The 22,224-nt window shown below is 43.9% G+C and overlaps 1 protein-coding gene across 5 annotated transcripts; it reads right to left on the bottom strand.

Annotated features, from left to right (window-relative positions):
- Window positions 1-15,710: 15,710 nt before the first annotated feature.
- Window positions 15,711-20,790, bottom strand: C1h9orf57 (similar to human chromosome 9 open reading frame 57). 5 transcript variants are annotated; one of them, NR_197309.1, is made up of 4 exons: window positions 20,588-20,790; window positions 20,140-20,244; window positions 17,540-17,662; window positions 15,711-16,032 (listed from the first exon to the last, which is right to left on the bottom strand). NR_197309.1 is itself a non-coding variant. In NM_001432809.1 (4 exons), exons 2-4 carry the CDS (start codon window positions 20,236-20,238, stop codon window positions 15,908-15,910), a joined length of 354 nt encoding a protein of 117 aa, NP_001419738.1. In that variant the 5' UTR covers window positions 20,239-20,244; window positions 20,554-20,790; the 3' UTR covers window positions 15,711-15,907. The 5 variants fall into 5 exon arrangements, 3 of the variants coding, with proteins under 3 accessions (NP_001419738.1, NP_001419739.1, XP_087516121.1); NR_197308.1 differs by having other exon boundaries at window positions 20,703-20,790; NM_001432809.1 differs by having other exon boundaries at window positions 20,133-20,244; window positions 20,554-20,790.
- Between the last annotated feature and the right edge of the window lie 1,434 nt (window positions 20,791-22,224).

Raw genomic sequence — 22,224 nt, 5'->3', positions numbered from 1 at the left:
CTCAAGCAGTATTACAGAGCAATAGTGATAAAAACTGCATGGTATTGGTACAGAGACAGACAGATAGACCAATGGAACAGAATTGAAGACCCAAAAATGAACCCACACACCTATGGGCACATGATTTTTGACAAAGGAGCCAAAACCATCAAATGGAAAAAAGACAGCATTTTCAGCAAATGGTGCTGGTTCAACTGGAGGTCAACATGTAGAAGAATGCAGATCGATCCATGCTTATCACCCTGTACAAAGCTTAAGTCCAAGTGGATCAAGGACCTCCACATCAAACCAGATACACTCAAACTAATAGAAGAAAAACTAGGGAAGCATCTGGAACACATGGGCACTGGAAAAAATTTCCTAAACAAAACACCAATGGCTTATGCTCTAAGATCAAGAATCGACAAATGGGATCTCATAAAACTGCAAAGCTTCTGTTATGCAAAAGACACTGTGGTTAGGACAAAACGGCAACCAACAGATTGGGAAAGATCTTTACCAATCCTACAACAGATAGAGGCCTTATATCCAAAATATACAAAGAACTCAAGAAGTTAGACCGCAGGGAGACAAATAACCCTATTAAAAATGGGGTTCAGAGCTAAACAAAGAATTCACAGCTGAGGAATGCTGAATGGCTGAGAAACACCTAAAGAAATGTTCAACATCTTTAGTCATAAGGGAAATGCAAATCAAAACAACCCTGAGATTTCACCTCACACCAGTGAGAATGGCTAAGATCAAAAACTCAGGTGACAGCAAATGCTGGTGAGGATGTGGAGAAAGAGGAACACTCCTCCATTGTTGGTGGGATTGCAGACTGGTACAACCATTCTGGAAATCAGTCTGGAAGTTCCTCAGAAAATTGGACATTGAACTGCCTGAGGATCCAGCTATACCTCTCTTGGGCATATACCCAAAAGATGCCCCAACATATAAAAAAGACACGTGCTCCACTATGTTCATCGCAGCCTTATTTATAATAGCCAGAAGCTGGAAAGAACCCAGATGCCCTTCAACAGAGGAATGGATACAGAAAATGTGGTACATCTACACAATGGAATATTACTCAGCTGTCAAAAACAATGACTTTATGAAATTTGTAGGCAAATGGTCGGAACTGGAAAATATCATCCTGAGTGAGGTAACCCAATCACAGAAAAACACACATGGTATGCACTCATTGATAAGTGGCTATTAGCCCAAATGCTTGAATTACCCTAGATGCCTAGAACAAATGAAACTCAAGATGGATGATCAAAATGTGAATGTTTCACTCCTTCTTTAAAAGGGGAACAAGAATACCCTTGGCAGGGAATAGAGAGGCAAAGATTAAAACAGACACAGAAGGAACACCCATTCAGAGCCTGCCCCACATGTGGCCCATGCATATACAGCCATCCAATTAGACAAGATGGATGAAGCAAAGAAGTGCAGGCGGACAGGAGCCGGATGTAGATCTCTCCCGAGAGACACAGCCAGAATACAGCAAACACAGAGGCATATGCCAGCAGCAAACCACTGAATTGAGAATAGGACCCCCGTTGAAGGAATCAGAGAAAGAACTGGAAGAGCTTGAAGGGGCTTGAGACCCCATATGTACAACAATGCCAAGCCACCAGAGCTTCCAGGGACTAAGCCACTACCTAAAGACTATACATGGACTGACCCTGGACTCTGACCTCATAGGTAGCAATGAATATCCTAGTAAGAGCACCAGTGGAAGGGGAAGCCCTGGGTCCTGCTAAGACTGAACCCCCAGTGAACTAGATTGTTGGGGGGAGGGCAACAAGGGTGGGAGGATGGGGAGGGGAACCCCCATAAAAAAGGGGAGGGGGAAGAGGGATGTTTGCCCGGAAACCGGGAAAGGGACTAACACTCGAAATGTATATAAGAAATACTCAAGTTAATAAAAAAAAAAAATGGAGATCATGCTCTTGGTCACAATAACATTATGACCAGCTTTGAAAGTAAAAGTATAAAATAGATAGATATGATTCATATATATATGCATATATATATCACATATATTATAAAACTGTCTGAAAATAAAAGTTTACATATAATAAAGAAAAAAAAAAGGAAATAAAAGTGTCCAATTTTACGACTACGACGCTTGTTTGTATCATGTGGGTCTTGTATTCAATGCTGTGTTTCCATCGGCTCTTTCCTGGTGCGGCCATGCTAAAACCTCTTCCTGTAATCAAAATATTGAGAAAGCTGCCCCGAAGGGAGCTGGGAAAAGACCAATTAGCATCCAGTGCTCACTGCCACAGCATATAAGTTGCACTGCTGCTTGGCTTGCTTTGGGCTTTGGTGTAAGAATTGAGCCTAGGACCTCTCCCGTGCCAATCATGCACTTTCCCAGAGAACTGCCTCTCTTCCAGGGGACTGCACCCTCATTCCCCAACCTCACTTTTAAATTCACTATTTTTTTTCTTTCTTTCTTTTGTGGGGTTTATAGAAAGGCCCCCTTTCAAAATTCTAGACATTGGGGGTTGGGGATTTAGCTCAGTGGTAGAGCGCTTGCTTAGGAAGCGCAAGGCCCTGGGTTCGGTCCCCAGCTCCAAAAAAAGAACCAAAAAAAAAAAAAAATTCTAGACATTTTAACCTGTTTTTAAGAAAGGTCTTAGGTCCTTGTGGGTCAGCAGAGACAGCATACCGTGGGGACACATTATATTGCACATTCCTTGGTCCACCCTAACGCTCCACTGGACCAGGCCCTGTGGGAATAGGATCCAGAGATGCTGAGTTAACAAGCCCTCTGGGAAATTCTCATGTTGGCTAGAGAACCACAGCTCCACTAGAAGTGCATGAAATCGCGCCCTCTGGAGGCTACATAAACACAGCCACCAAAAGTAGTTGCATCTGCCCAAGCAGTCCAGAGGCAGACAGAGAAGCAGGGTTTGCGAGTCCTACTGTCTATCTCCATGCAAAGAAACTATTGTAGGCAACTTCAGAGACTCCGGAATAATTCAACTATAAAGCATGATGCCGGTTTGAAGATGGGTGAGTATGGTGTATTTAAAAAAAAAAAAAGAGTATTTGCTGATCTGTGTATCCCTTTCGTTTCTGGTACTTGGTTCACTTCCATATTCAAAATCTTGCAAAGGATCTCCGTTGAGTGGTCCTTTGGCCTTGTCTCAAACTCTGCAACAGGATCCTGTTCTCACATTCAGCCCTTGCTTGCCTCCCACGTGGAGAATTGCGGCCTGCTTTCTTCTGTGTTTATGCTGCTCGGGCAACGGCAGGAGCCAGTACATGCCTCCTACAACTGTGCCCTTTGCTAGGAGCAGCTCCTGGAGGGCAGGAGCCACAGCTGATTCCCTTTGATCCTGCCTTAGCACAGAGGTCTTGGTGAGAGGTGTTGTGAAAATACTTTCAAACGAATACATGGATTAATTCAGCCTGGAGACTGCATGCATTAGGCATTTCAGAAACGACCTGACCGTCTTCTATGCTAGCCAGTGAATATAAATACATTGATATCCAGTCAGCTAATCATTCATTTCTCTAGGAGCAGGAAAATATACGGTGTGAATAAGATTGACAGGTCCTTGATCTTTAAAAATTATTTTCTTTAATCCCGCTACTCAGGAGGCAGAGACAGGAGGATTTCTGTGAGTTTGAGGCTAGCCTGTTCTACAGCGCAAGTTCCAGGACAGCCAGGGCTACACAGAGAAACCCTGTCTTGAAAAACCAAAATCCAAAAACCAAATAAACCCCAAAAGAATTACTTTGCATTGGGGAGATTTGATGGAATTATCTGTTCTGGACATAATGAAGGAAGTGCAGACCCGGAAGCTGAGGAGACTGGAGGGAACCAATGGGCAGAAGCCACATCCACCAGACCCCAACACTTCCCCCTGAGGGAAGGGAGGACTGACTCTGCTCAAGCTGTCCTGGCATAGGTTCTGCAAAAGAAGGAAGCCAGCCTAGGCTGTCCTAGATAGTAAGTCCACGACCATATCTAGGAGGCAGACCTTAGTTGAAAGTCAATCCTTTTAGTTTGTGCCACCAACACTGTCTCCAGTGCCTGAAAATGAGTGAGACTTACGAAAAACTCAAGTAGTGTCACACACACACACACACACACACACACACACACACACACACACACACACGGGAGAGAGAGAGAGAGAGAGAGAGAGAGAGAGAGAGTCAATAAACTATGTGTAAACTGGTCCCTTTGTTTGTTTCTTTATTTGACAGTGTTTCTCTGTGTAGCTCTGGCTGTCCTGGAACCTACTCTATAGACCAGGCCGTTCCACTCACAGAGGCAGGACCAGTTCCTAGGTCTTTATGGATGTGCTAAGCATCAGCGGCATCAGAAGGTGGGACTGAGTCTGTTGGTAACAACACACAGAGAGCATTTTGTTTCCTTTCTAGTGGTCCGTGAAATTATATACCCTTGCCTAGACGGAGACAGGAAGGTGCTATCTTGTCTGTAGAAACCAAGCAACAATAGCAAGGCCAATTAAAAATAATCAACCTACTTTTTGTTATCACAGTGTACTCACAGCTCGAAGCCAGGTCAGTGACAAAATGACCGGGGATTGGGGGTTGGGGGGAGACCATTTCCACAACGGTCTCCAGGACTGCTGTATTACTGCTGTAGTCTTGGGTTTACACAGTGCCACCTTTTTGCTTTTTCTTTGCTCAAAAACTTGACATTCCACGTGGCCTACCTAGGTCTGACGTCCCTCTCCAGAGGCTGCTGCTTCTAACACATGCTATGAGGAGCCATTTTCCTTATTGGTAGACTTACAGGTAGACTTCCCCATGCTCTCCACTTTCTTTGACCTACACATCAAGTCACTTCTTTCTGTCCTCCAAGGTACTGCCGCCTCCTCCTCCCCCTCCTCCTCCTCCTCCTCTTCCTCCTCCTCTTCCTTCTTCTTCCTCCCCCTCCTCCTCCTTCTGCCCTGGAACTTGTTCTGTACACCAGGCTGGCCTTGAACTCAGAGATTCTCCTGCCCTTGCCTCCCAAGTTCTGAGATGAAAGGAGTGTGTCACCCAGTCTGCCTTCTTATTTAAGTATATTTATTACAAACCATAACAAACCAAAACAAAAGAAACAAAACAAAAGAGAAAATGCACATTAATATAGATATTTAGTGACTACCTCCCATAGTCCAGCACCATCAGCACATTTGCGTAGGAGAGGCATGAACTGGGTAGACAAGGTCTCTAAACCCAGAAGACATTTTTAAGAGAATAATTTTGGATAGTGATAAATGTAATGGGGGAAATAAGATAGGATGATGTGACAGAGAGCAATGGGGGTGACTGCGCTTAAAAAAATATGTTAACAGAAGCTTCTTTAAGGATGGATGATTAACCAGAGACCTGGGTGTGCAAGACAAATGAACTACCAACAACAGCTAACCATTTGATCACCTTCAGCCAACCAAATAGCCAAATAGCCACCAACCAACCACCTAGCTAAGCAGCCAGCCCAGCCCAGCTTGGAAGTGTCCCATTGGAGCCTGAGCATTACATGCGTGGGACCACAAGGGCACACAGGTCCTGAGCTGACTTGGTGTGCTTGATAAATAGAAAAGACCCCAGTGCAAACAATTGACCAGTGTGGACAAAAACTAGCAACTGCGCCTTTCTCCTCCCAAGTGTTTACAACCCCAGTTGGCTGTGTCTAGAGACCTTCTGAGACAAGCCACACCCTCTTTCTGTGCTGTACGTGATTGACATTCTGAGGTCCCAGGTTGTTGCCATCATTGCTGCAGCTCCAGCAGAGTTCGAATAGCTCACCTTTCTGGGTACACATGTATATGTGTCTGTAGTTTCTCAGTGTCTGTCCTGTATATGTCTGTGTGTCTGTCCTTTTTTACTCCCTGTCTGTCACTGTGTAGTCATGGTTCCATGATGAAGCCAAGTAGGACATGGCAGTAGTTGGGTGCCATCTTCTAGAAAAGTCCACAACAAGGAGTTTCATTTTATTTTGTGATCAAGGGGAAGCCATTGAACAAGTCAGTGACTCAAAATGACTTGCAAGAATACAGATTATATTACTTGCTTAATTCTTTGACAAATAATGAGGTAATTAATGTTTTAAAAAGATACTGAGGGGTTGGGGATTTAGCTTAGTGGTAGAGCGCTTGCCTAGCAAGTGCAAGGCCCTGGGTTCTGTCCCCAGCTCCGAAAAAAAGAAAAAAAGAAAAAAAAAGATACTGAGAAGTGACTTAATGGATCCAAAGTTTCCCCAAAAAAGGTTCTGAGCAGAGTCATAAGCTTGAGTTTTCAAATAACCAACATTAGTAAAGTGTGATTAATGGAAAGGGGGGAGAGATGAGTTTAATTTTAATTTGTGAGTATTTAAAGTATGAAAGTACACAATAAACACCCTCCATGTGTTTGTGTTGTTCAAAGAAAGGGCTTTTGGTGGGCCAGCATATGCCTCAGCACTTCAGTTAGCCATAAGCATCGTCTGAGTCTGTTCTGTGTTGCTATGACATGATGTCCAAGGTTGGGTAAGGTAGGAAGAGAAGGCATTTATTTGACCCATATTCTTGGCCCAAGGCTGAAGGTCACGTGTAGTGTCAGGCTTCTTGCTAGTAGAATCCCAAAATGGCATAGCCCATCACATGGAGAGAGGCAGGAAGTGTGTGAGAAACTCACCGTAACTGGCTTTGTAGCCGCCCCTCAACATAGCACAACTCACCGACCCACATTTTAGTAATTGTGTGAGTAGATTGCTCATGAGGGCAGAACTCTAACCACCTCTTAAGGGCTCTACCTGGCTCCATTGGTTACTGGTTTCCTGAGGGGAGTCATATTTAAAACATAATTTAAACAAACAAGGTCCCATTCCCCAATTGGTTCTTGATCTCTCAGAAAAGAAGCCATGGGCCAATTACTAGGCAAAGGAATTGGTGGGAGTTCCGGAGGCAAGAGACAGAAACAGGAGAGGGAGGAGGAGAGAGTTCACCTCATGCTTCTGAGAGAGAAAAGCCAAGCAGATGAGATATGGGGCAGAGTGGCCACAGGCTACTTCTACAGGTGGGTGGTTGAGACTAAATATAGCTGAGCAATTAAAGGTGGGGGCAGGTGGAGAGGTGCAGAGCTAAGAGTGTTGATAAGGGCACACTTCTCCAGGTGGGAGATAAGTAGCACCTAGCAATTCTGCCAATTGAAATAGAATGACTGTGTGTGTGTTTTTATCTGCAGATCCAATATTCTCCTGGCCAGGGGCTGGTAGTGAAGTCCATTCCCAGAGCCTAGGTGGGGTAGCAAAAGCTATATGCAACACATGATGTTTGTAGAGAGTATAGGACTCAATGGACAGTGACATCATGATTGCATAGCTGGCCTTGTAACACGTCATTGGTCTCTTGTCTTCACTGGTTTTCACTTCATTGAGAGAGGCACAGCAGAGGCCTGGCATTCTGTCTGGTTCTGGTCACCCCCACCGATTTGTGTGATTTGGAGGCCTGGCTGTTTCTTCTGTTTTTCAGTAAAAATAAAAATGTGGCAAACCAGTTCCTGAATCTTCTCATTCTGTGTGAATCCCTGGGAGACTCGTGCTCTGTCTGTTTCTCTGTCAACCGCTTTCACACACTGTCCGCTTGGCTGGTTGTTACCACACTTGTCACACTCATCGAGTTCTGAGGGTCGTTCTACCGTGGCAACATGCCATGCTAGCCCCAGGCGTTCTATAGCCTGGCTCGGCTTCCAGAACTGAGACAGGTTGTCTCTCTGCCCGGCGGGAACTTTGCTCACATCCCCTGTAGCCAGGGAAACATCAAAGCTCCAGAAACTTGTAATCTAACTATTAGATTTATATGTTAAATTCTCAGTCCACAATACATCCACACAATAAATTCACTGCCAATTAATAAAGATATTAACCACCCACCTAGACAAGATAAAATTGATCAAGTCCACCTGGATCTGGATCATCTGCTCCATTGTCTCCACCTTGATTTCTTGTGCTTTTCCTCCTCCCCTCTCCTTCCTAGACTTTTTCCTGCTTACCCTTCCTTCTCATCTAATGGTAGGTTTCACCTTATTCTGGACCTGCCTTGCTGCATAGTGACATCATCCTACACTGCTGAATTGTGCCGCTGATTCATGTTTGGTATCCTGACACTACTGAAACGAACTGCTAACAAACAGAGACTGGAATTGCCCCAGAGAACTACTTCTAATCAGGTCTACATTCTCTTGTCCTATTTATCATTTTTTCTCCCCTTCCTTTGTATGGTGGGCTAGAAGTGGGAGTTGGAGGATTTGAAAACCCTTATTAAAAGGAGGTTCTAAGATATCTAAGCCCACAGCCAGGTAGCTTTACAGACAAGAAAATGGACGCGTTTAGAGGTTCAAAACTTCCACAAAGACCACAAAATCATCAAGCATTAAGAACACTGACATCTATAGTTCCAACTGCATAATATTTTGTGCAGACAACATGCACAGGTGATCTGTGCAGAGTGTTTTCAGTACAGTCCTGGAATACATTATTAACTTTCTTATATGGTAGCTGAAAATGTATACTTTGCCCAGTATCACTTAGTGTGCAAGAATAAAACTGGGCAAGTCATGAGGAACAAGCCAGTAATTAGCATCCCTCCATGGCCTTTGCATGGCTCCTGATACCAGGTTCCTGCCCTGCTTTGAGTTCTTGCCCTGGTTCCCCTTAGTGATGGACTGTGATGAGGAACTATAAGCTAAAATGAACCATTTTCTCCTCAAGTTGCTTTTTGATTATAGTGGAATTTTTTGTTTATTTTTTTAAAATTGTGACTGTGATTTTGTTGTTTTGTTGTTTGTAGGTTTGTTTTTGTTTTGTTTTAGATTTATTTATTTATTTTATGTATATGAGTACACTGTCACTGTCTCCAGACACCCCAGAAGAGGGCATCTGATCCCATTACAGATGGTTGTGAGCCAACATGTGGTTGCTGGGATTTGAACTCAGGACCTCTGGAAGAGTAGTCAGTGCTCTTAACCGCTGAGCCATCTCTCCAGCCCTTGCTTATGGTGCTTTATCCTAGCAATAGAAACTCCAAGGCAGACATGACAGTGACCTCTCTGTGATACAATCTATCAGCAGCTTACAAACATTTAAATGTCTTCTCCATAAATAGGAAGTCACAGAACCCAACTGTCCACTCAGATCCTTATGTATCTTTAAGCCTACTACATTGTTACAGTTTCTCTCACCACAGATGCATGGTGTGATTTTCAGTCACTTATTCTATACGGTCAGATGAAGCTGCTAACATCTCAGTACTTGTGGCCTATGAGACACTAGAATGGGTGTTTTCTTTCTGTTTGTTTGTTTGTTGTTGTTTTTGAGATATGAAGCCCAGGATCTTTTCAAACTCAGGCTGTCCTTTCTGAATTCACAACCTTTTTGCCTCAGCCTTCCCTGTGCTGGGGCTACTCGCATACATTACCATTCCCAAGTTAGGATGGATGGATGGATGGATGCATTTCATAAAATATTTTTCCGAATAACAATACAGACTGCTTGCTATACTGATGTCAAGAAGAGCCATTAGGTCCCTTCACCCAGCTGGCAGGTTGTGTGTTTAGGACAGATTGCAGCTGTGAACTATAACACTGAATGCAGAACTCCAAGTTGCCTTATGACCTTCAGAGTTACCCAGCTTACTATGCCAAGTGAATTCACTCTGGCTCCCCAAAGCACCCCACCCTCGTTAAATTTACATTTTGTCTATTTCGTCAGAATTTCCCACAGAGACAAAAATTTTCCACAGGCGCTATTATAGGCTCTGACTCATGTATTTGTTACAAAGACAGAGAGGCATACACTTTAATAAACTGCAGTTACCACGATTGACCACCAGGTGGCAGAGCCAGCCAGCTCAGGAAGCAAGGAGGCAAAGCATGAGCACAATGCCCGGTTACAGATGAGGTTTGAAATCACAAGCATGAGAACCAAGGCACAAGGTTTGCTGACCGTTGTTCTCAACAGGGAGGGCCAATTCCTCGAGCAGATGCACGACTAGAAAATGGTACCAAAGTTGCTAGTTCCAGCTCAGCCTGAGCATTCTATTATACCCTTTTTTTTAGTACATCTGATCCTCTGAGCCAAACTCCCACCATCCTCGGGAGTTCGTCTGGGTCCCTTAACTGTTGACCTTCCTTCACAGGAGGAGGAGGAGGATGAGTTCACGGATCCCTCACCTGAATCCAGCCACTCCTCTCAACAAGTCCTGTGCAGTTCTTCCCTAACGGCCCTCATGGTCTTGGCAGAGGGCCTTGAGGATGTAGGTTGGGAATGATGAGGTGATGAGATTCTGCCTACCTAGCTATGGGGGAGCCATCATGCCTACTGGGTGCCGACCGTCCAGTGTGGCTGCTTTAAGGTCATTTATGTGTGGCCCAGAAGCCCTCACCCTTTGCTAAGTAAGGATACCTAATAATATGGTTATCCTTGGTAAACAGGTGCAGTTGCACCCCAGTTTGCCCTTGGGCCTTTGGAAAGGGGTAGAGATCTTTCACATCTCTCTCAGGGAAGGAATTTTGGCAACAGCTTTTTCCTTTCCTTTTTTAAAGTTTATTTTAATTATATGTGTAGTGTCTTTGTCTCTCTGTCTCTGTCTCTCTTTGTGTCTGTCTGTCTCTGTCTCTGTCTCTTTTTCTCTCTGGTGTGTGTGTGTGTGTGTGTGTGTGTGTGTGTGTGTGAGAGAGAGAGAGAGAGAGAGAGAGAGAGAGAGAGAGAGAGTGTGTGTGTTCAGGTCTCTAGAGTCCAGAAGAGGACATATGGTCTCTGGAGCTGGACTTAGAGATGATGGTGAGTCTTGATGTATGGGTGCTGGGAATTGAACTCATGTCTTGAGGAAATGCAGGATCTGCTGAGCCAGCTTTCCAATCCCAGTATGCAACTCTTCAGTGGCAGAGCGGTTAGCTCTAGGTGTGGGGATGCGAAGACGACGATTGATGCTCACGTAGAAGCCGTGAGTAGCAGGCAGACCTGATCTGCAGTCACGAGAAGGGCCAACCAGCATCCTGTTCCTTTTTATGGCTTTGCCTCTCGTTGTCAACCTTCCGTTTTCTTTTGTATCTTGTCTCAAGCCTTTCCTCCTTTCCATGAGACTTCCGGCGCAGACCAAGGAGTGATCACACTGCACCCTAGAGATTCAGCTTCTCCTACCTTCAGGACCTGTCTGGGACTGGCCTTGGTGAGGCCTGCTGCCAGACATTCCCACCTCATCAGTGGTCCCCAGAGAGGTTTACGCTCACGAGTAACCATTGGAGAGCTCAGCCCTGGTGCTCTCTGGAATGTTAGAAACCTACAGCCAAAGTCTGGGAGGTAAAATGTTTATCTCTTGTTTGCTGAAAAAACTATCTTAGGTACAGGCCTGTCAGGTACCTAATTGATCAACCATTGAGACCCACCTTTAAAAACGATTGCCTGTGCAGGTGAATGTGGAGGCCAGGGGTGAATATTGGATCTTTCTTAATAATTCTCTTCCTTTTCTTGAGGGAAAATCTCTTACTGAACAAGGAACTTACAGATTCAGCCAGACTCACTCGACATCATGCCCCAGGAATCCCCCATCTCTAATTCCCCAGTTCTAGGGCCACGGGCATTTACCACTGATAACAGTTGTTCATGCGGATGCCGGGCATATGAACTCCTCACACAGCAGCTTCCTGGGTCTAAGCCCCAGCCCCAAGACTTTCCTTTTAAACTAACAGAAAGCCTTAGCCACTGAGATTCGCTTTGCCTTTAAGTGTGAAGAAAACATCAGCTTCTTGACTGAATGGATGAAGACTTACGTGGGCGGTGTCAGCTGAAAAGATGAACCTGCGTGTCCGCGTGTTGTCTGTGTGTTGGAGGGACACTGTGCCCGAGAAGGTACGGCCCTGAGCTGCTACGCTATGATCCCGTGTCACCTAAGCATCAGATCTGTCTATCCCGGGGGAGGGAAAGGTTATATCATTCCCCAAACGTACAGTTGTACTTATTTCCAATGGCTGTAATGAATGACCATACTCAAAAAACATGGCTGGGAAGATGGCTTAGAGAGAGAAGCACTTGCCACACCAGCCTGATAATCTGAGTCCAATTCTCATAACTCAAGTAAAAAGCTACTGTAGTCAGCTTTAACCTCAGGGCCCCTGTATTGATATGGGAAGTGTGGTGGTTTGAATGAAAATGGTCCCCATAGACTAAGGTGTGACCTTGTTAAAGTAGGTGTGGCCTTGTTTGGAGGAAGTGTGTTTTTGGGGTTTGTTTTGGGGCTGCTTGTTTTTATATGTTAGATTCTGTACCCCAAGATCTGGCTGCCCCAAGTCTAGCAAATTCCTTCCTGTAGTAAGTAGCCTTTGTTGTGAGAACCTGAATCCTCAGTGTAAAACTATTGGTTAAATAAAACTAGCAACAACCAATTACTGGGGAGGAAATAGAGAGAGGTGAAGTTTGAGTTTTGCAGGCAGGGACTACAAGGGAGGAGAAAGAAAGAAAGGAAGGAAGAAGGAAAGAAAGAAAGAAAGAAAGAAAGAGAGAAGGGAAGGAAGAAAGAAGATGGATAGATGGATGGATAGGTGGGTAGATGAATAGATAGATAAAGAAATGTGGAAGAGAAGAAAGACAGAGAGAACAGGAGGTCTTCATCAACCATGATACACTGTGCCATGATACACGTGCCTGAGTGGAATGCCTTCCCAGGATACCAGACTGCTGGAGCAGAAATAACCCAGGAATATTCAGACAGCAAATATTTAGGGAGCACAGCTGGGGAAGTAGGTAGTCTAGCATTAGAGAGTTAGAATAGGGGTAATATCCCAGTAATTGTGCAGAGCCTGATACATAAATCATAGTTTAGACTCATTAGTTTACAGGGTGTCAATGAGGGTGGGTCTTGAGGTTTAAAATGCTCAAGCCAGAGCCAATTCTCTCTTCCTGCTGTCTGAGGATCGGGATCTAGAGCTCTCAGCACCATACCTGCCCATGTGCCACCACGCTTCCCGCCATGATGGTGACAGACTAAACCTTCAGAATTATAAGCCAGCCCTAATTAAATGTTTTCCTTTATAAGACTTTCCACAGCCACGATGTCTCTTCACAGCAACAGAAGCCCTGACTGAGAGAGGGCAAAGAGAGGAGAATAAGTTGAAAGCTTGCAGCCTAACTCTCAGCCACAGTAGGCAGTGTGGCCAAAACAATAAGCTGCCGAGAACCCACGGCACCAGAGTTGTCCTCTGACCTGTGGATGCCAGCTGAGGCTTGCGCACACATTAATAAGACAGGCAAACATATTATCTTACAGATCCAGAGGGAGGCAATTTAGAGCATGTTCTTCAGGCTGCATTTTGCTGGAATTGTAGAGATGAGGATGTGTTCGTCTCTAGCTTGTACAGGCTGCCGAACTTCCTTGGCTGGAGACCTCCTTCCTGCACACTGCAAACCAGCAAGGAAGCTTCCACCAGCCTGTGACATCTTTCCTCACATCTCCCCCCACTCTGACCCGCCTGCCTCCCTCTTATACTAGTGTGATTCCATCGAGTAATCTGACCTTTCAGTCCTTAGTGTAAGCACATCTGCGCAAATCCATTTGGTCAACGGAACACATTTTCAAGTTACTGGGAGTCGAACATGGGCATCTCTAGGGGGTTGCATCCTTCCTACCGTACCAGTGTCGTAAGGGTTACTTGTGTTGCCATGGTAACTCTGGGGGTGGTATTGCTGCACCAATCAACTACATCAATGACATTCGCTTCTCTCACAGCTTGTATCTCTCTGCCCAGGATCCTGGATTGTGCAGAACTGGGTGAATATCAACTGTCAGATCTGGGCCTACCTTGGGGATTGTGGTCAGCACAGTGCCTCGTTTGTATCTACGAAAACAAAGAGATGCGGTCAATGTCACAACTCTATGTTCATTTACTTGGGACGTAAAGGTTAGAACATGAGGCTATCTAAGAGATTGTGTGAGTCAATTCTCTTCTGTGTGAAGAGAATGAGGTCCAGAGGCTTCATCTCATTAGAGAAGAGAGAGAGGCCTTTGGGAGGAAAGGCCAGCATGGTGGTGGTGGGGTTCTATGTGGAGGAGAAGCTCACAGGGCTGGCCGTGGTCACCCACTAGGTAGGGATAAGCATATGAGCACTGACTTCCTAGTTCTTGTGACATCCGACTGATCGAGACTGTGCTGGGGAAACGGGAGGAGCCGCTGGCTACGTAGGCTTGTCATTTGCCCTGATGACGACAATGAGTTGATGATGGGACATTTTTAAAAAGCACAAGAAGAAGAGTTAGGTCTCTGGAGTTTGCTGATCTGAATCACCAGCTGTTTACTGATGATTTTCTTTGTTAAATGACAGAATAGGGGTGATTGGGTTTAAAAATAAGGGTGAAGACATTGCTTTCTTAGTTTAAGGAATATGATCTAAAGAATACGGCTGAAGTGTGGTGGGGGAAGGCTGTCCTAGGCTTTAGCTTGCTTGTTTTGTTTTGAGATGAGGCCTTGCTATACGGCCTGGTTTCTGATTCTCCTCCTTCACCTCCTAGTCGGTGGAATAACATGTATCCACCATTATGCCTGGCTACCGCTGCATTTTTGAAAAACATTTTTTTTTCTTCAAAGTTTACAGAAAGGTATAGCTTTCAGGACACTAGATGTCTTTGGTCCCAAGTAAAGAGCAAGAAGATTTTACATATATATATATATATTTTTTTTTTCAAACCCCTAAATTGCAGAGAAATCCAAGTCTAGTTGTAGAGCAGAAGAGGGCTCAGGCTGCAGAAGGAGAGGGTTGAAGGGGCACAACAGACGCCTGCTTGCCAAACAAGACCCTTGGTTTCCCTGAGGGTGGCCGCTGGGTTCCCGCCCATCTAGGACTGCTTGGTCGATGCACACAGCGTTAAGGGCACCGTTTATCCATGCAAACCCAGAATGTGAGCAAATCCTGATGCAGAATGAAGAGCTGAGCAGTGGTCTCCCTGCCTGCCTCAGGCCTTTGCTGTTGGTGTTCCCTGTTCCCACAGGCCCAGTTTGCTGATTGGTGACTTATCGTTCCTAGGGATTGGCTAGTTTCTCCTATAAGCCGCATCAGGGAGTCCACCACTCTGGGTCTTGTGGTGTGATTCACTTGTCTGCGTGCTTTTTAGTGTGGAAGTGTTTAGGGAGAGAAACTGATTAGAGATTATGTTTCTGGTTTGACTTAAAGAATCACGGGGGGTTGGGGATTTAGCTCAGTGGTAGAGCGCTTGCCTAGGAAGCGCAAGGCCCTGGGTTCGGTCTCCAGCTCCGAAAAAAAGAACCAAAAAAAAAAAAAAAAAAAAAAAAAAAGAATCACGGACCTTTCGATTCTCCGTAGCTTTGCAGTCACTATAACAAATAAAAGGATTTTTTTACCCCTGTGGTATGGGGGGAGGCAACTTGACACAAGCTGGGAAAAGGGAAGAGGGAGCCTCAGTTAGGGAAATGTCTCCATCAGATTGGCCTGAGAGCAGGTCTATGGGGGCATTTTCTTGCTTGAAGATTAATGTGGGAGGGCCCAGCTCACATTGTGTGGTACCATCCCTGGGGCATCTGGGATATGTAAGAAAACAAACTGATCCAGCCATGAGGAATAAGACATTATGCACTGTTCCACCGTGGCCTCTGCTTCAATTCCTGCCTCCAGCTTCTGGCCTTGAGTCCCTGCTCTGACTTCTCTCAGTGATAGACTATGGACTGTGGAAGTAGAAACCAAATAACTCTTTCCTTCCCCCAAATTCTCTTCATCAGAACACTTTATTATGGCAACAGAAATGAAGCTAATACAGAGTTCTTGTGAGATGCTGGGGCGGGATACGGACACAGAGAAGCTAAACTCAACTTCTGGCCATGGCTCCGAGACAGAAGCTGCCATCACACTAGGCCAGGCTTCAGAAATGACTGACTAGTCAATAACACGGATATAGCCACTTCCTCAGAAGTTGCACAGGGGACGGTGGCAGCAATGAGAAGAGCGGATCTCATAGTTCCTTATAATCCTCTTAAAGCACTCCGATTTGTCCTCAGTGCAGCCTTTAACTGAATACCACTGGATTCCCCCTGAAAAAAGAAAAGGAGCTGAGGCAGGGGGTGGTTTGGGAAGGTGCTGCCCGCCTGGCCTTAGGTGCTTCACCCAGTAACCAGGTAAGAATAAAAGCTGGAGTGAAACCTCCAGCCTTACCAGGACACAACTCTAGACTTCTACCCTGAACAGCAGCTTCATCATCTTGCCTTTAAGAACTCGCGGGTGTACTGCCTGCGTGGGGCACTTAGTCATGCACCTGCTTTCGAACCATAAACCAATCACAGCTCTCTGCTTGCAACTGCTATTGCCTAGAAATTTCAGCTGTGTTAGCTGTGGGGGGAGCTTGCCCATAACCATCACTTAACTTTGTCACAATCAAAAGGCTGAATCTACACGAGGGTGTCCTATACATGTAAGTGCTTCCTAGAGACAAAATCTTGGTTGTAACTCCCTTATTTTTCTGGCTTTGTTTTGTTTTGAAACAGGCACACATTGCCAGGTCTGTCTTCTTTACTTGGACTCTTGGTATCCAATTTCATTTCTCCATGCAATTAACTGACTGAGTCATCTACCCAGACCCCAGTTTGGAAATTCCTTATTTTTCTGGATAGGTATTAATGTTTTCCTGTAGTCTATGATTTTAAATTATTTCCAGCTAATGCATTCTTTTGTCTTTTACATTTACTTATTATTTAATACTATTTATTTTATAAATTTTAAAACATACACAAACGAATTTTTTTATGACTTTTGGGTTTTGGATGTTAAAGGGGGATTCTCTCGAATGTGAAACATGTCCTCTAGCATGTTCTTCCAATTGTGTGTGTGTGTATGTGTGTGTGTGTGTGTGTGTGTGTGTGTGTGTGTGTGTGTTTAACATGGAATCTCGGCAGTTGCACTGGAACCTGCATTTAGAAAACTCTTTATATGATTCATTAATGTTTTCTGAGGTGTGAATGCTGTAAATTTATGGGTGAAAGTATTTGTATTTGAATAGTGGTGACCATACTCATTTATTAATTATTTAATTTGTTTGTGCCTCCAATTTTCCATTTAAAAAAGAGGTGCTAGAGAGATGACTCAGAGGTTTAGTAGAAGACCTAGATTGGGTCTCCAGCATTCATGTGATGGCCTACAACTTGTACCTCTGGCTCCAAAGGATCCAGTTACTTCTTCTGGCCCTCAGAAGCTCCTGAAAGCACACAGTGTGTCTAGACTCATACATGCACATACCTGCACATATGACATATATGAATTATAATAAATCGTTAGAATGGGGATAATATGGTATGACTATAGCCCAGTGGTTGGGCACTTATCATGTGTAGAGCCTTAGTTTCAATCTCTAGCACTCAAAAAATAAGAAGGGAAATGAGTGAGGGGGGTTAGTAATGGGGTCCATCCAGGTTACATCATTGCCTGGTTGGAGTAATGCAGTCCTGGCTATAATGGGAGCTTCATTATAACACCAGGCACAGGGACAGTGTTAGCAAATGCTGTATGGATTGGATCATCTCTACACTTCTAAGCATTCAGACTTACCTTTAGTGAGGATCTCTTTTATGCAATACTGACCAGGCTTTGTTCTACAGGTTCCAAAGTCCAGCAAACATCCATGAAAGGGGATGGAGAGATTGCAGAACTTGCAAATCACACCGCCAACATCTCCAAGCACAGTGAAGAAGGGGAATTAGTGACGGGGATCAGAGGGAATGAACAAGAGCAGAGGGAGTGAGGGAGCGGGAGAGGAAGAGGGAGGAATCCAAAAATAAACCACTGATTTTCAACTTTCAAGAATAAGCAATGCTTTAAAAATTTATTATAAAAAAACCCACATAAATTACGATTATTTCATTTTGAGAATTTAATGAGAGGAATTTCAAAGCATGTGCTATGTTAATGAGTCAGAAGCACCCTGAACTGACAGGAATCAGAAACGAGGACGCTTTCTCAGTACCTAATTAAAACAGCAATTTCACCAGCCACATACTCACAGCTAGGGACTTTATTTCCAAGTCTAGGTTAGTATGTTATACGTGTAAATATTCATTACTCGATTAATGCTTACATATTATCTTTAGTACTCAAATTCAGTTGTTCAATAGTGTTGCTCATTTGGTCATGTCCAACTAGCCCTAAGATTTTTGGAATTGGGCAGCATCTAGAATATTAGTTCCCAGTTGCCAAGTGCACCAGATTTAGGAGAGTGGCTAAAATAGATTCCCATGTGCCCGGAAGACTTGAATTTGACTCCATAGGAAGCTGAGTCCGTGAATCTGCAGTTCAGATGTGCAGTGATGGCACTGGAATGGGACACAGATGTCTGATTCATGCTGGAGAGTAAGGTCTATCATTTCAGGAATCTGAGATGACTTCTTCATAAGTCTTGGCCCATAACAGAAAGCTTCTTACTGTGAAAAATAGGCCTGATAGCTCAAAGACTCTTTGATTAACTGGACCAAAAATTGACCTGGTGTTTATACTTTCCCTCTTCTCTTCTCTTCTCTTCTCTTCTCTTCTCTTCTCTTCTCTTCTCTTCTCTTCTCTTCTCTCCTCTCCTCTCCTCTCCTCTCCTCTCCCCTCCCCTCCTCTTCTCTCTTCTCTTTCCTCTTCTCTTCTTTCTTTCTCTTTCTCTCTCTTTTTTTTAATTGAGAAAGGGTCTCTTCTGCATATCCCTGACTGAACTGGAATTCAGTATTTAGACCAAGATGGCCTTGAACTCACTGAGGTCCATCTGCCTCTTCTTCCTAAGTGCTGAGATTAAAGGCATGCTCGACCACATGAGTTTTCCCCAATATATAATCACCTCTACCATGTTACTCTTAGTTAGAACTTACTGGACATATTGTATGCTTCATTGTTTAAAACAGTCCTTTGTTAGAACTGAAGTGACTTTCAATAGAAGACAACCTGGGTAAGGAGACCCATTCATCAGCTCAATCAACAAATATTTATATTTAAGTGTGAATATGCATATCATAACTGGCCATGAATTTGAAGGAAAGTGGGATAGGTATATGGGAGGGTTTGGAGGGAGGAAAGGGAAGGAAAAAAAGTCATAATTTTAAAAACAGTCTCAAAAAATAAGCCACAACAAATGAGTGGAGTTTATGTCCAGGAGTTTACTAAGCAATCTATATGCATTAGCCTGATGATTCTCCAAAAATATATGTTTCAGCCAGAGATTATATTTGCCATTGTCTTGCAAAAAACAAGTCTTAATAAGTAGAAGAGGTGGAGGCAAAAAGCTTCTCTGAAGCTTAAGCCCTTGCTTTCTGCAGGAAGTCTGAGGTCCCAGAGCTACCTCCTGTGCCCCAGGCCTTCCCTCACCTCTCCTGGCTCAGAGTCAGCTGCTGGCTGGATTACTGGGCCAACTGCTTTTCAGAGAATCCCGGAGGATGTTTTCTCCTTGGCTTTATCATAACTCAGTCTTACAGCCAGCTCTTTGACGCCTGCCTCATTACTCAAGTCTGTTACACATAGTACCATCCTACCAGTCGGAACGTGACCACAGTTGTTTGGAGACATTGCCTTTATGGCCACTTACCTACTTGGCATTGCTTAAGAGTTTGGTTAAAGGAATAGACATTTCACTGTTATCTTGCATGGGTCTTTTTTAAGTGAAGGAATGTTGGAGTTAGTAACACACAATGGACAAGAAGAAAAATGCTAAGAAAATGCTAATGTGCTTTCCCCCCAACCCCCAAGTAACTTACTCATTTTGCCTTATTTGCAAAGGTTTCTGGCATATTTTGATATGCATGTTCTAGTTTAGCAATGATGATGATGTCTTATACACTGATTACTAATACAGTTTCTCCCTCTATAAAATGAGAAAAACACCATCTAACATGCATGGCTGTAGCAAGGAGGGAATCATGAACACAAGTGAAGCTTTAGGATGGGATCTGCTCACTAGGTGTTTGCTCAGGGGTTGGGTCTTGTCCTCAGCATCCAGAGGTTCATGGTGTCTCATAAGTGAGATGATGATTAACCTAGGAGTAGACTCAGAAGAAGCAAGAGAAGGTGGCTGCTACAATGGCACTTCCGCATCCACCCTCTGCTCAAACTTATTGTAATTCCTCATTCTGAACCAGCTGTTCCTCCATTTAAGTTTTTCTTTCTCAGAACTTACCACTTACAAGGCAGGACAGGATAAAAATGGCAGCGATGGCAGTCTTTCTCATTCTTAGATCTGCAGGCCACAGGACGGTAGAAGACAGGACAGGTCCAGCCAACATGTCTTCCTGAAGAACACAGACAAGCATTGTTAGCTCTTAAAAAAGAGATACTGGGTAAGCTGCTCTTTTCTTTTTTCATTAAGAAAACATACACACATTTATTTTGTAAAGAAGGAAAAGTTTAAGGCGTCCTTCTTTATAAAAATTGCCATAAAGTCATTTCTGGTTCTGGAATATCTCTCTCTCTCTCTCTCTCTCTCTCTCTCTCTCTCTCTCTCTCTCTCTCCTTTTACAGCAACGCCACAGTCTCTCTTCACTCCCCCTTAATTATAGCTGTGTAGCTGAAATGTGAAATATGAAAGTGTCTTCAATAACCCTTCTGTTGTTCAAAGGGAAATGTTCAGCTCACAGCCTGAAGTTCAGGGCAAACAGTCATAAGCATGAGGGAGTGTCACGGGATCCTTAACGGCCGTGCTCATTAAATCATCTGAGGTACTAAAATGTCACCAGTCACCCACACCTACTTCTCTGGTGGCAATTTTTCTTGTCTGAACTTCCTACAAAGCCTGATCACAAGTTAAAGTCTCTAGTGGAATGTGGTTTGCTGTAACTGAAACCAACGGCCTGATCCTCTAGACTCTAAACAGTTGAGACAGGAAAAGATGCCCAAGTAAGAATACAGAGGAATCGCCACTTGAACTCCCTCACCTGTACAGAGTGCATTCTCCGTACTCAGGAAATGAACATTTTAAAGCCAAGTAAAGCTGACCCACTGTAAAGCAAGGTGACATTTTCTGAGCTACATGGACACACTTCTTAGTTTTTATTTTATTTTTTTTAAAGATTTATTTATGTTATGTGTGTGAGTACACTGTTGCCATCTTCAGACACACCAGAAGAGGTCATCCGATCTCACTACAGATGGTTGTGAGCCACCATGTGGATGCTGGGAATTGAACTCAGGACCTCTGGAAGAGCAGTCAGTGCTTTTAACCACTGAGCCATCTCTCTAGCCCCACTTCTTAGTTTATAATGTACTCAATTTTCCTGTGTGTGTGTCTGTGTGTATGTGTGTGTGTACACTCTGGCGTTTAGAACCAGGGAGACACACACACACACACACACAAACACACAAACACACACACACACACACACACACACACACACACACACACAGTTACCATGTACCCACCCACTCAGCTATACTGGGAATTCTGATTTTGATGTCTAAAAAATACCAGGGAATCCTTAGTTCAAAGCTTGATCAAATTACAGAAGCATTTTAAGTTTAAAGAGTACGTTCATTTCTAACTAATGCATGGGTCAAAGTCAGTAGATTCTTCTTGAAACAAGTGGAAATATTAAAATCATTAGCATCTCTCTGGAAAGATTGTCACCGAAGTCCATGGCATCCCCATGTGTAAGGAACCCCATTGTTAGGATGCTGGATGTTTATCAACACATCATCTCTCATGGTTGACCCATGAGACTTCATTTCTGTGCATCCATATCACTTACTTCTAGCATTGAAAATGGGCCATATTGCTGCTAGTATCATCTTTGTAAAAAATGATATGTTCTGCTCACCTTCCCTTTGTATTTCATCTGGCAATATGACAATCTTCTTTAATCCACTGATTTGAATCTCAGAAGCGAGAAAATGAAAAAAAATGCCACTGAGGAGTTCATTAAACATACAAATATTGGGAGTATGGCTGAATATCACCTTTACATGGGTGGGCGCAGGTGGGCAGTCACCAGTCACCTCAAACACATGCAACATTTCTATCTGCCTCAGAGGTCAGCTCAAACTCCTTCTGTAGTTGTCTCTCCCTCCCCAGGAATAATCACTATTGATTTCTGACTACTATTGATTAGTGGTACCTGATTTGAGATTCATAGGGTCGCAATATACTACTATTGACTTGTGCATCATAACTTTGTATCTAGCCACCATTCCTAATCCATCTGATAGCAATCTTCATCCTTAAATTCCAAGACACCCAGTGCTCGATTTCAAAAGCCTAATCCTCTATATTGTTTTTC

The sequence above is a fragment of the Rattus norvegicus genome, chromosome 1, assembly GCF_021556685.1.
Source record: "Rattus norvegicus strain SHRSP/BbbUtx chromosome 1, alternate assembly SHRSP_T2T, whole genome shotgun sequence".
Taxonomy (NCBI): domain Eukaryota; kingdom Metazoa; phylum Chordata; class Mammalia; order Rodentia; family Muridae; genus Rattus; species Rattus norvegicus.
The sequence above is the reverse complement of the archived record's forward strand: the minus strand, read 5'-3'. Positions and strand labels throughout refer to the sequence as shown.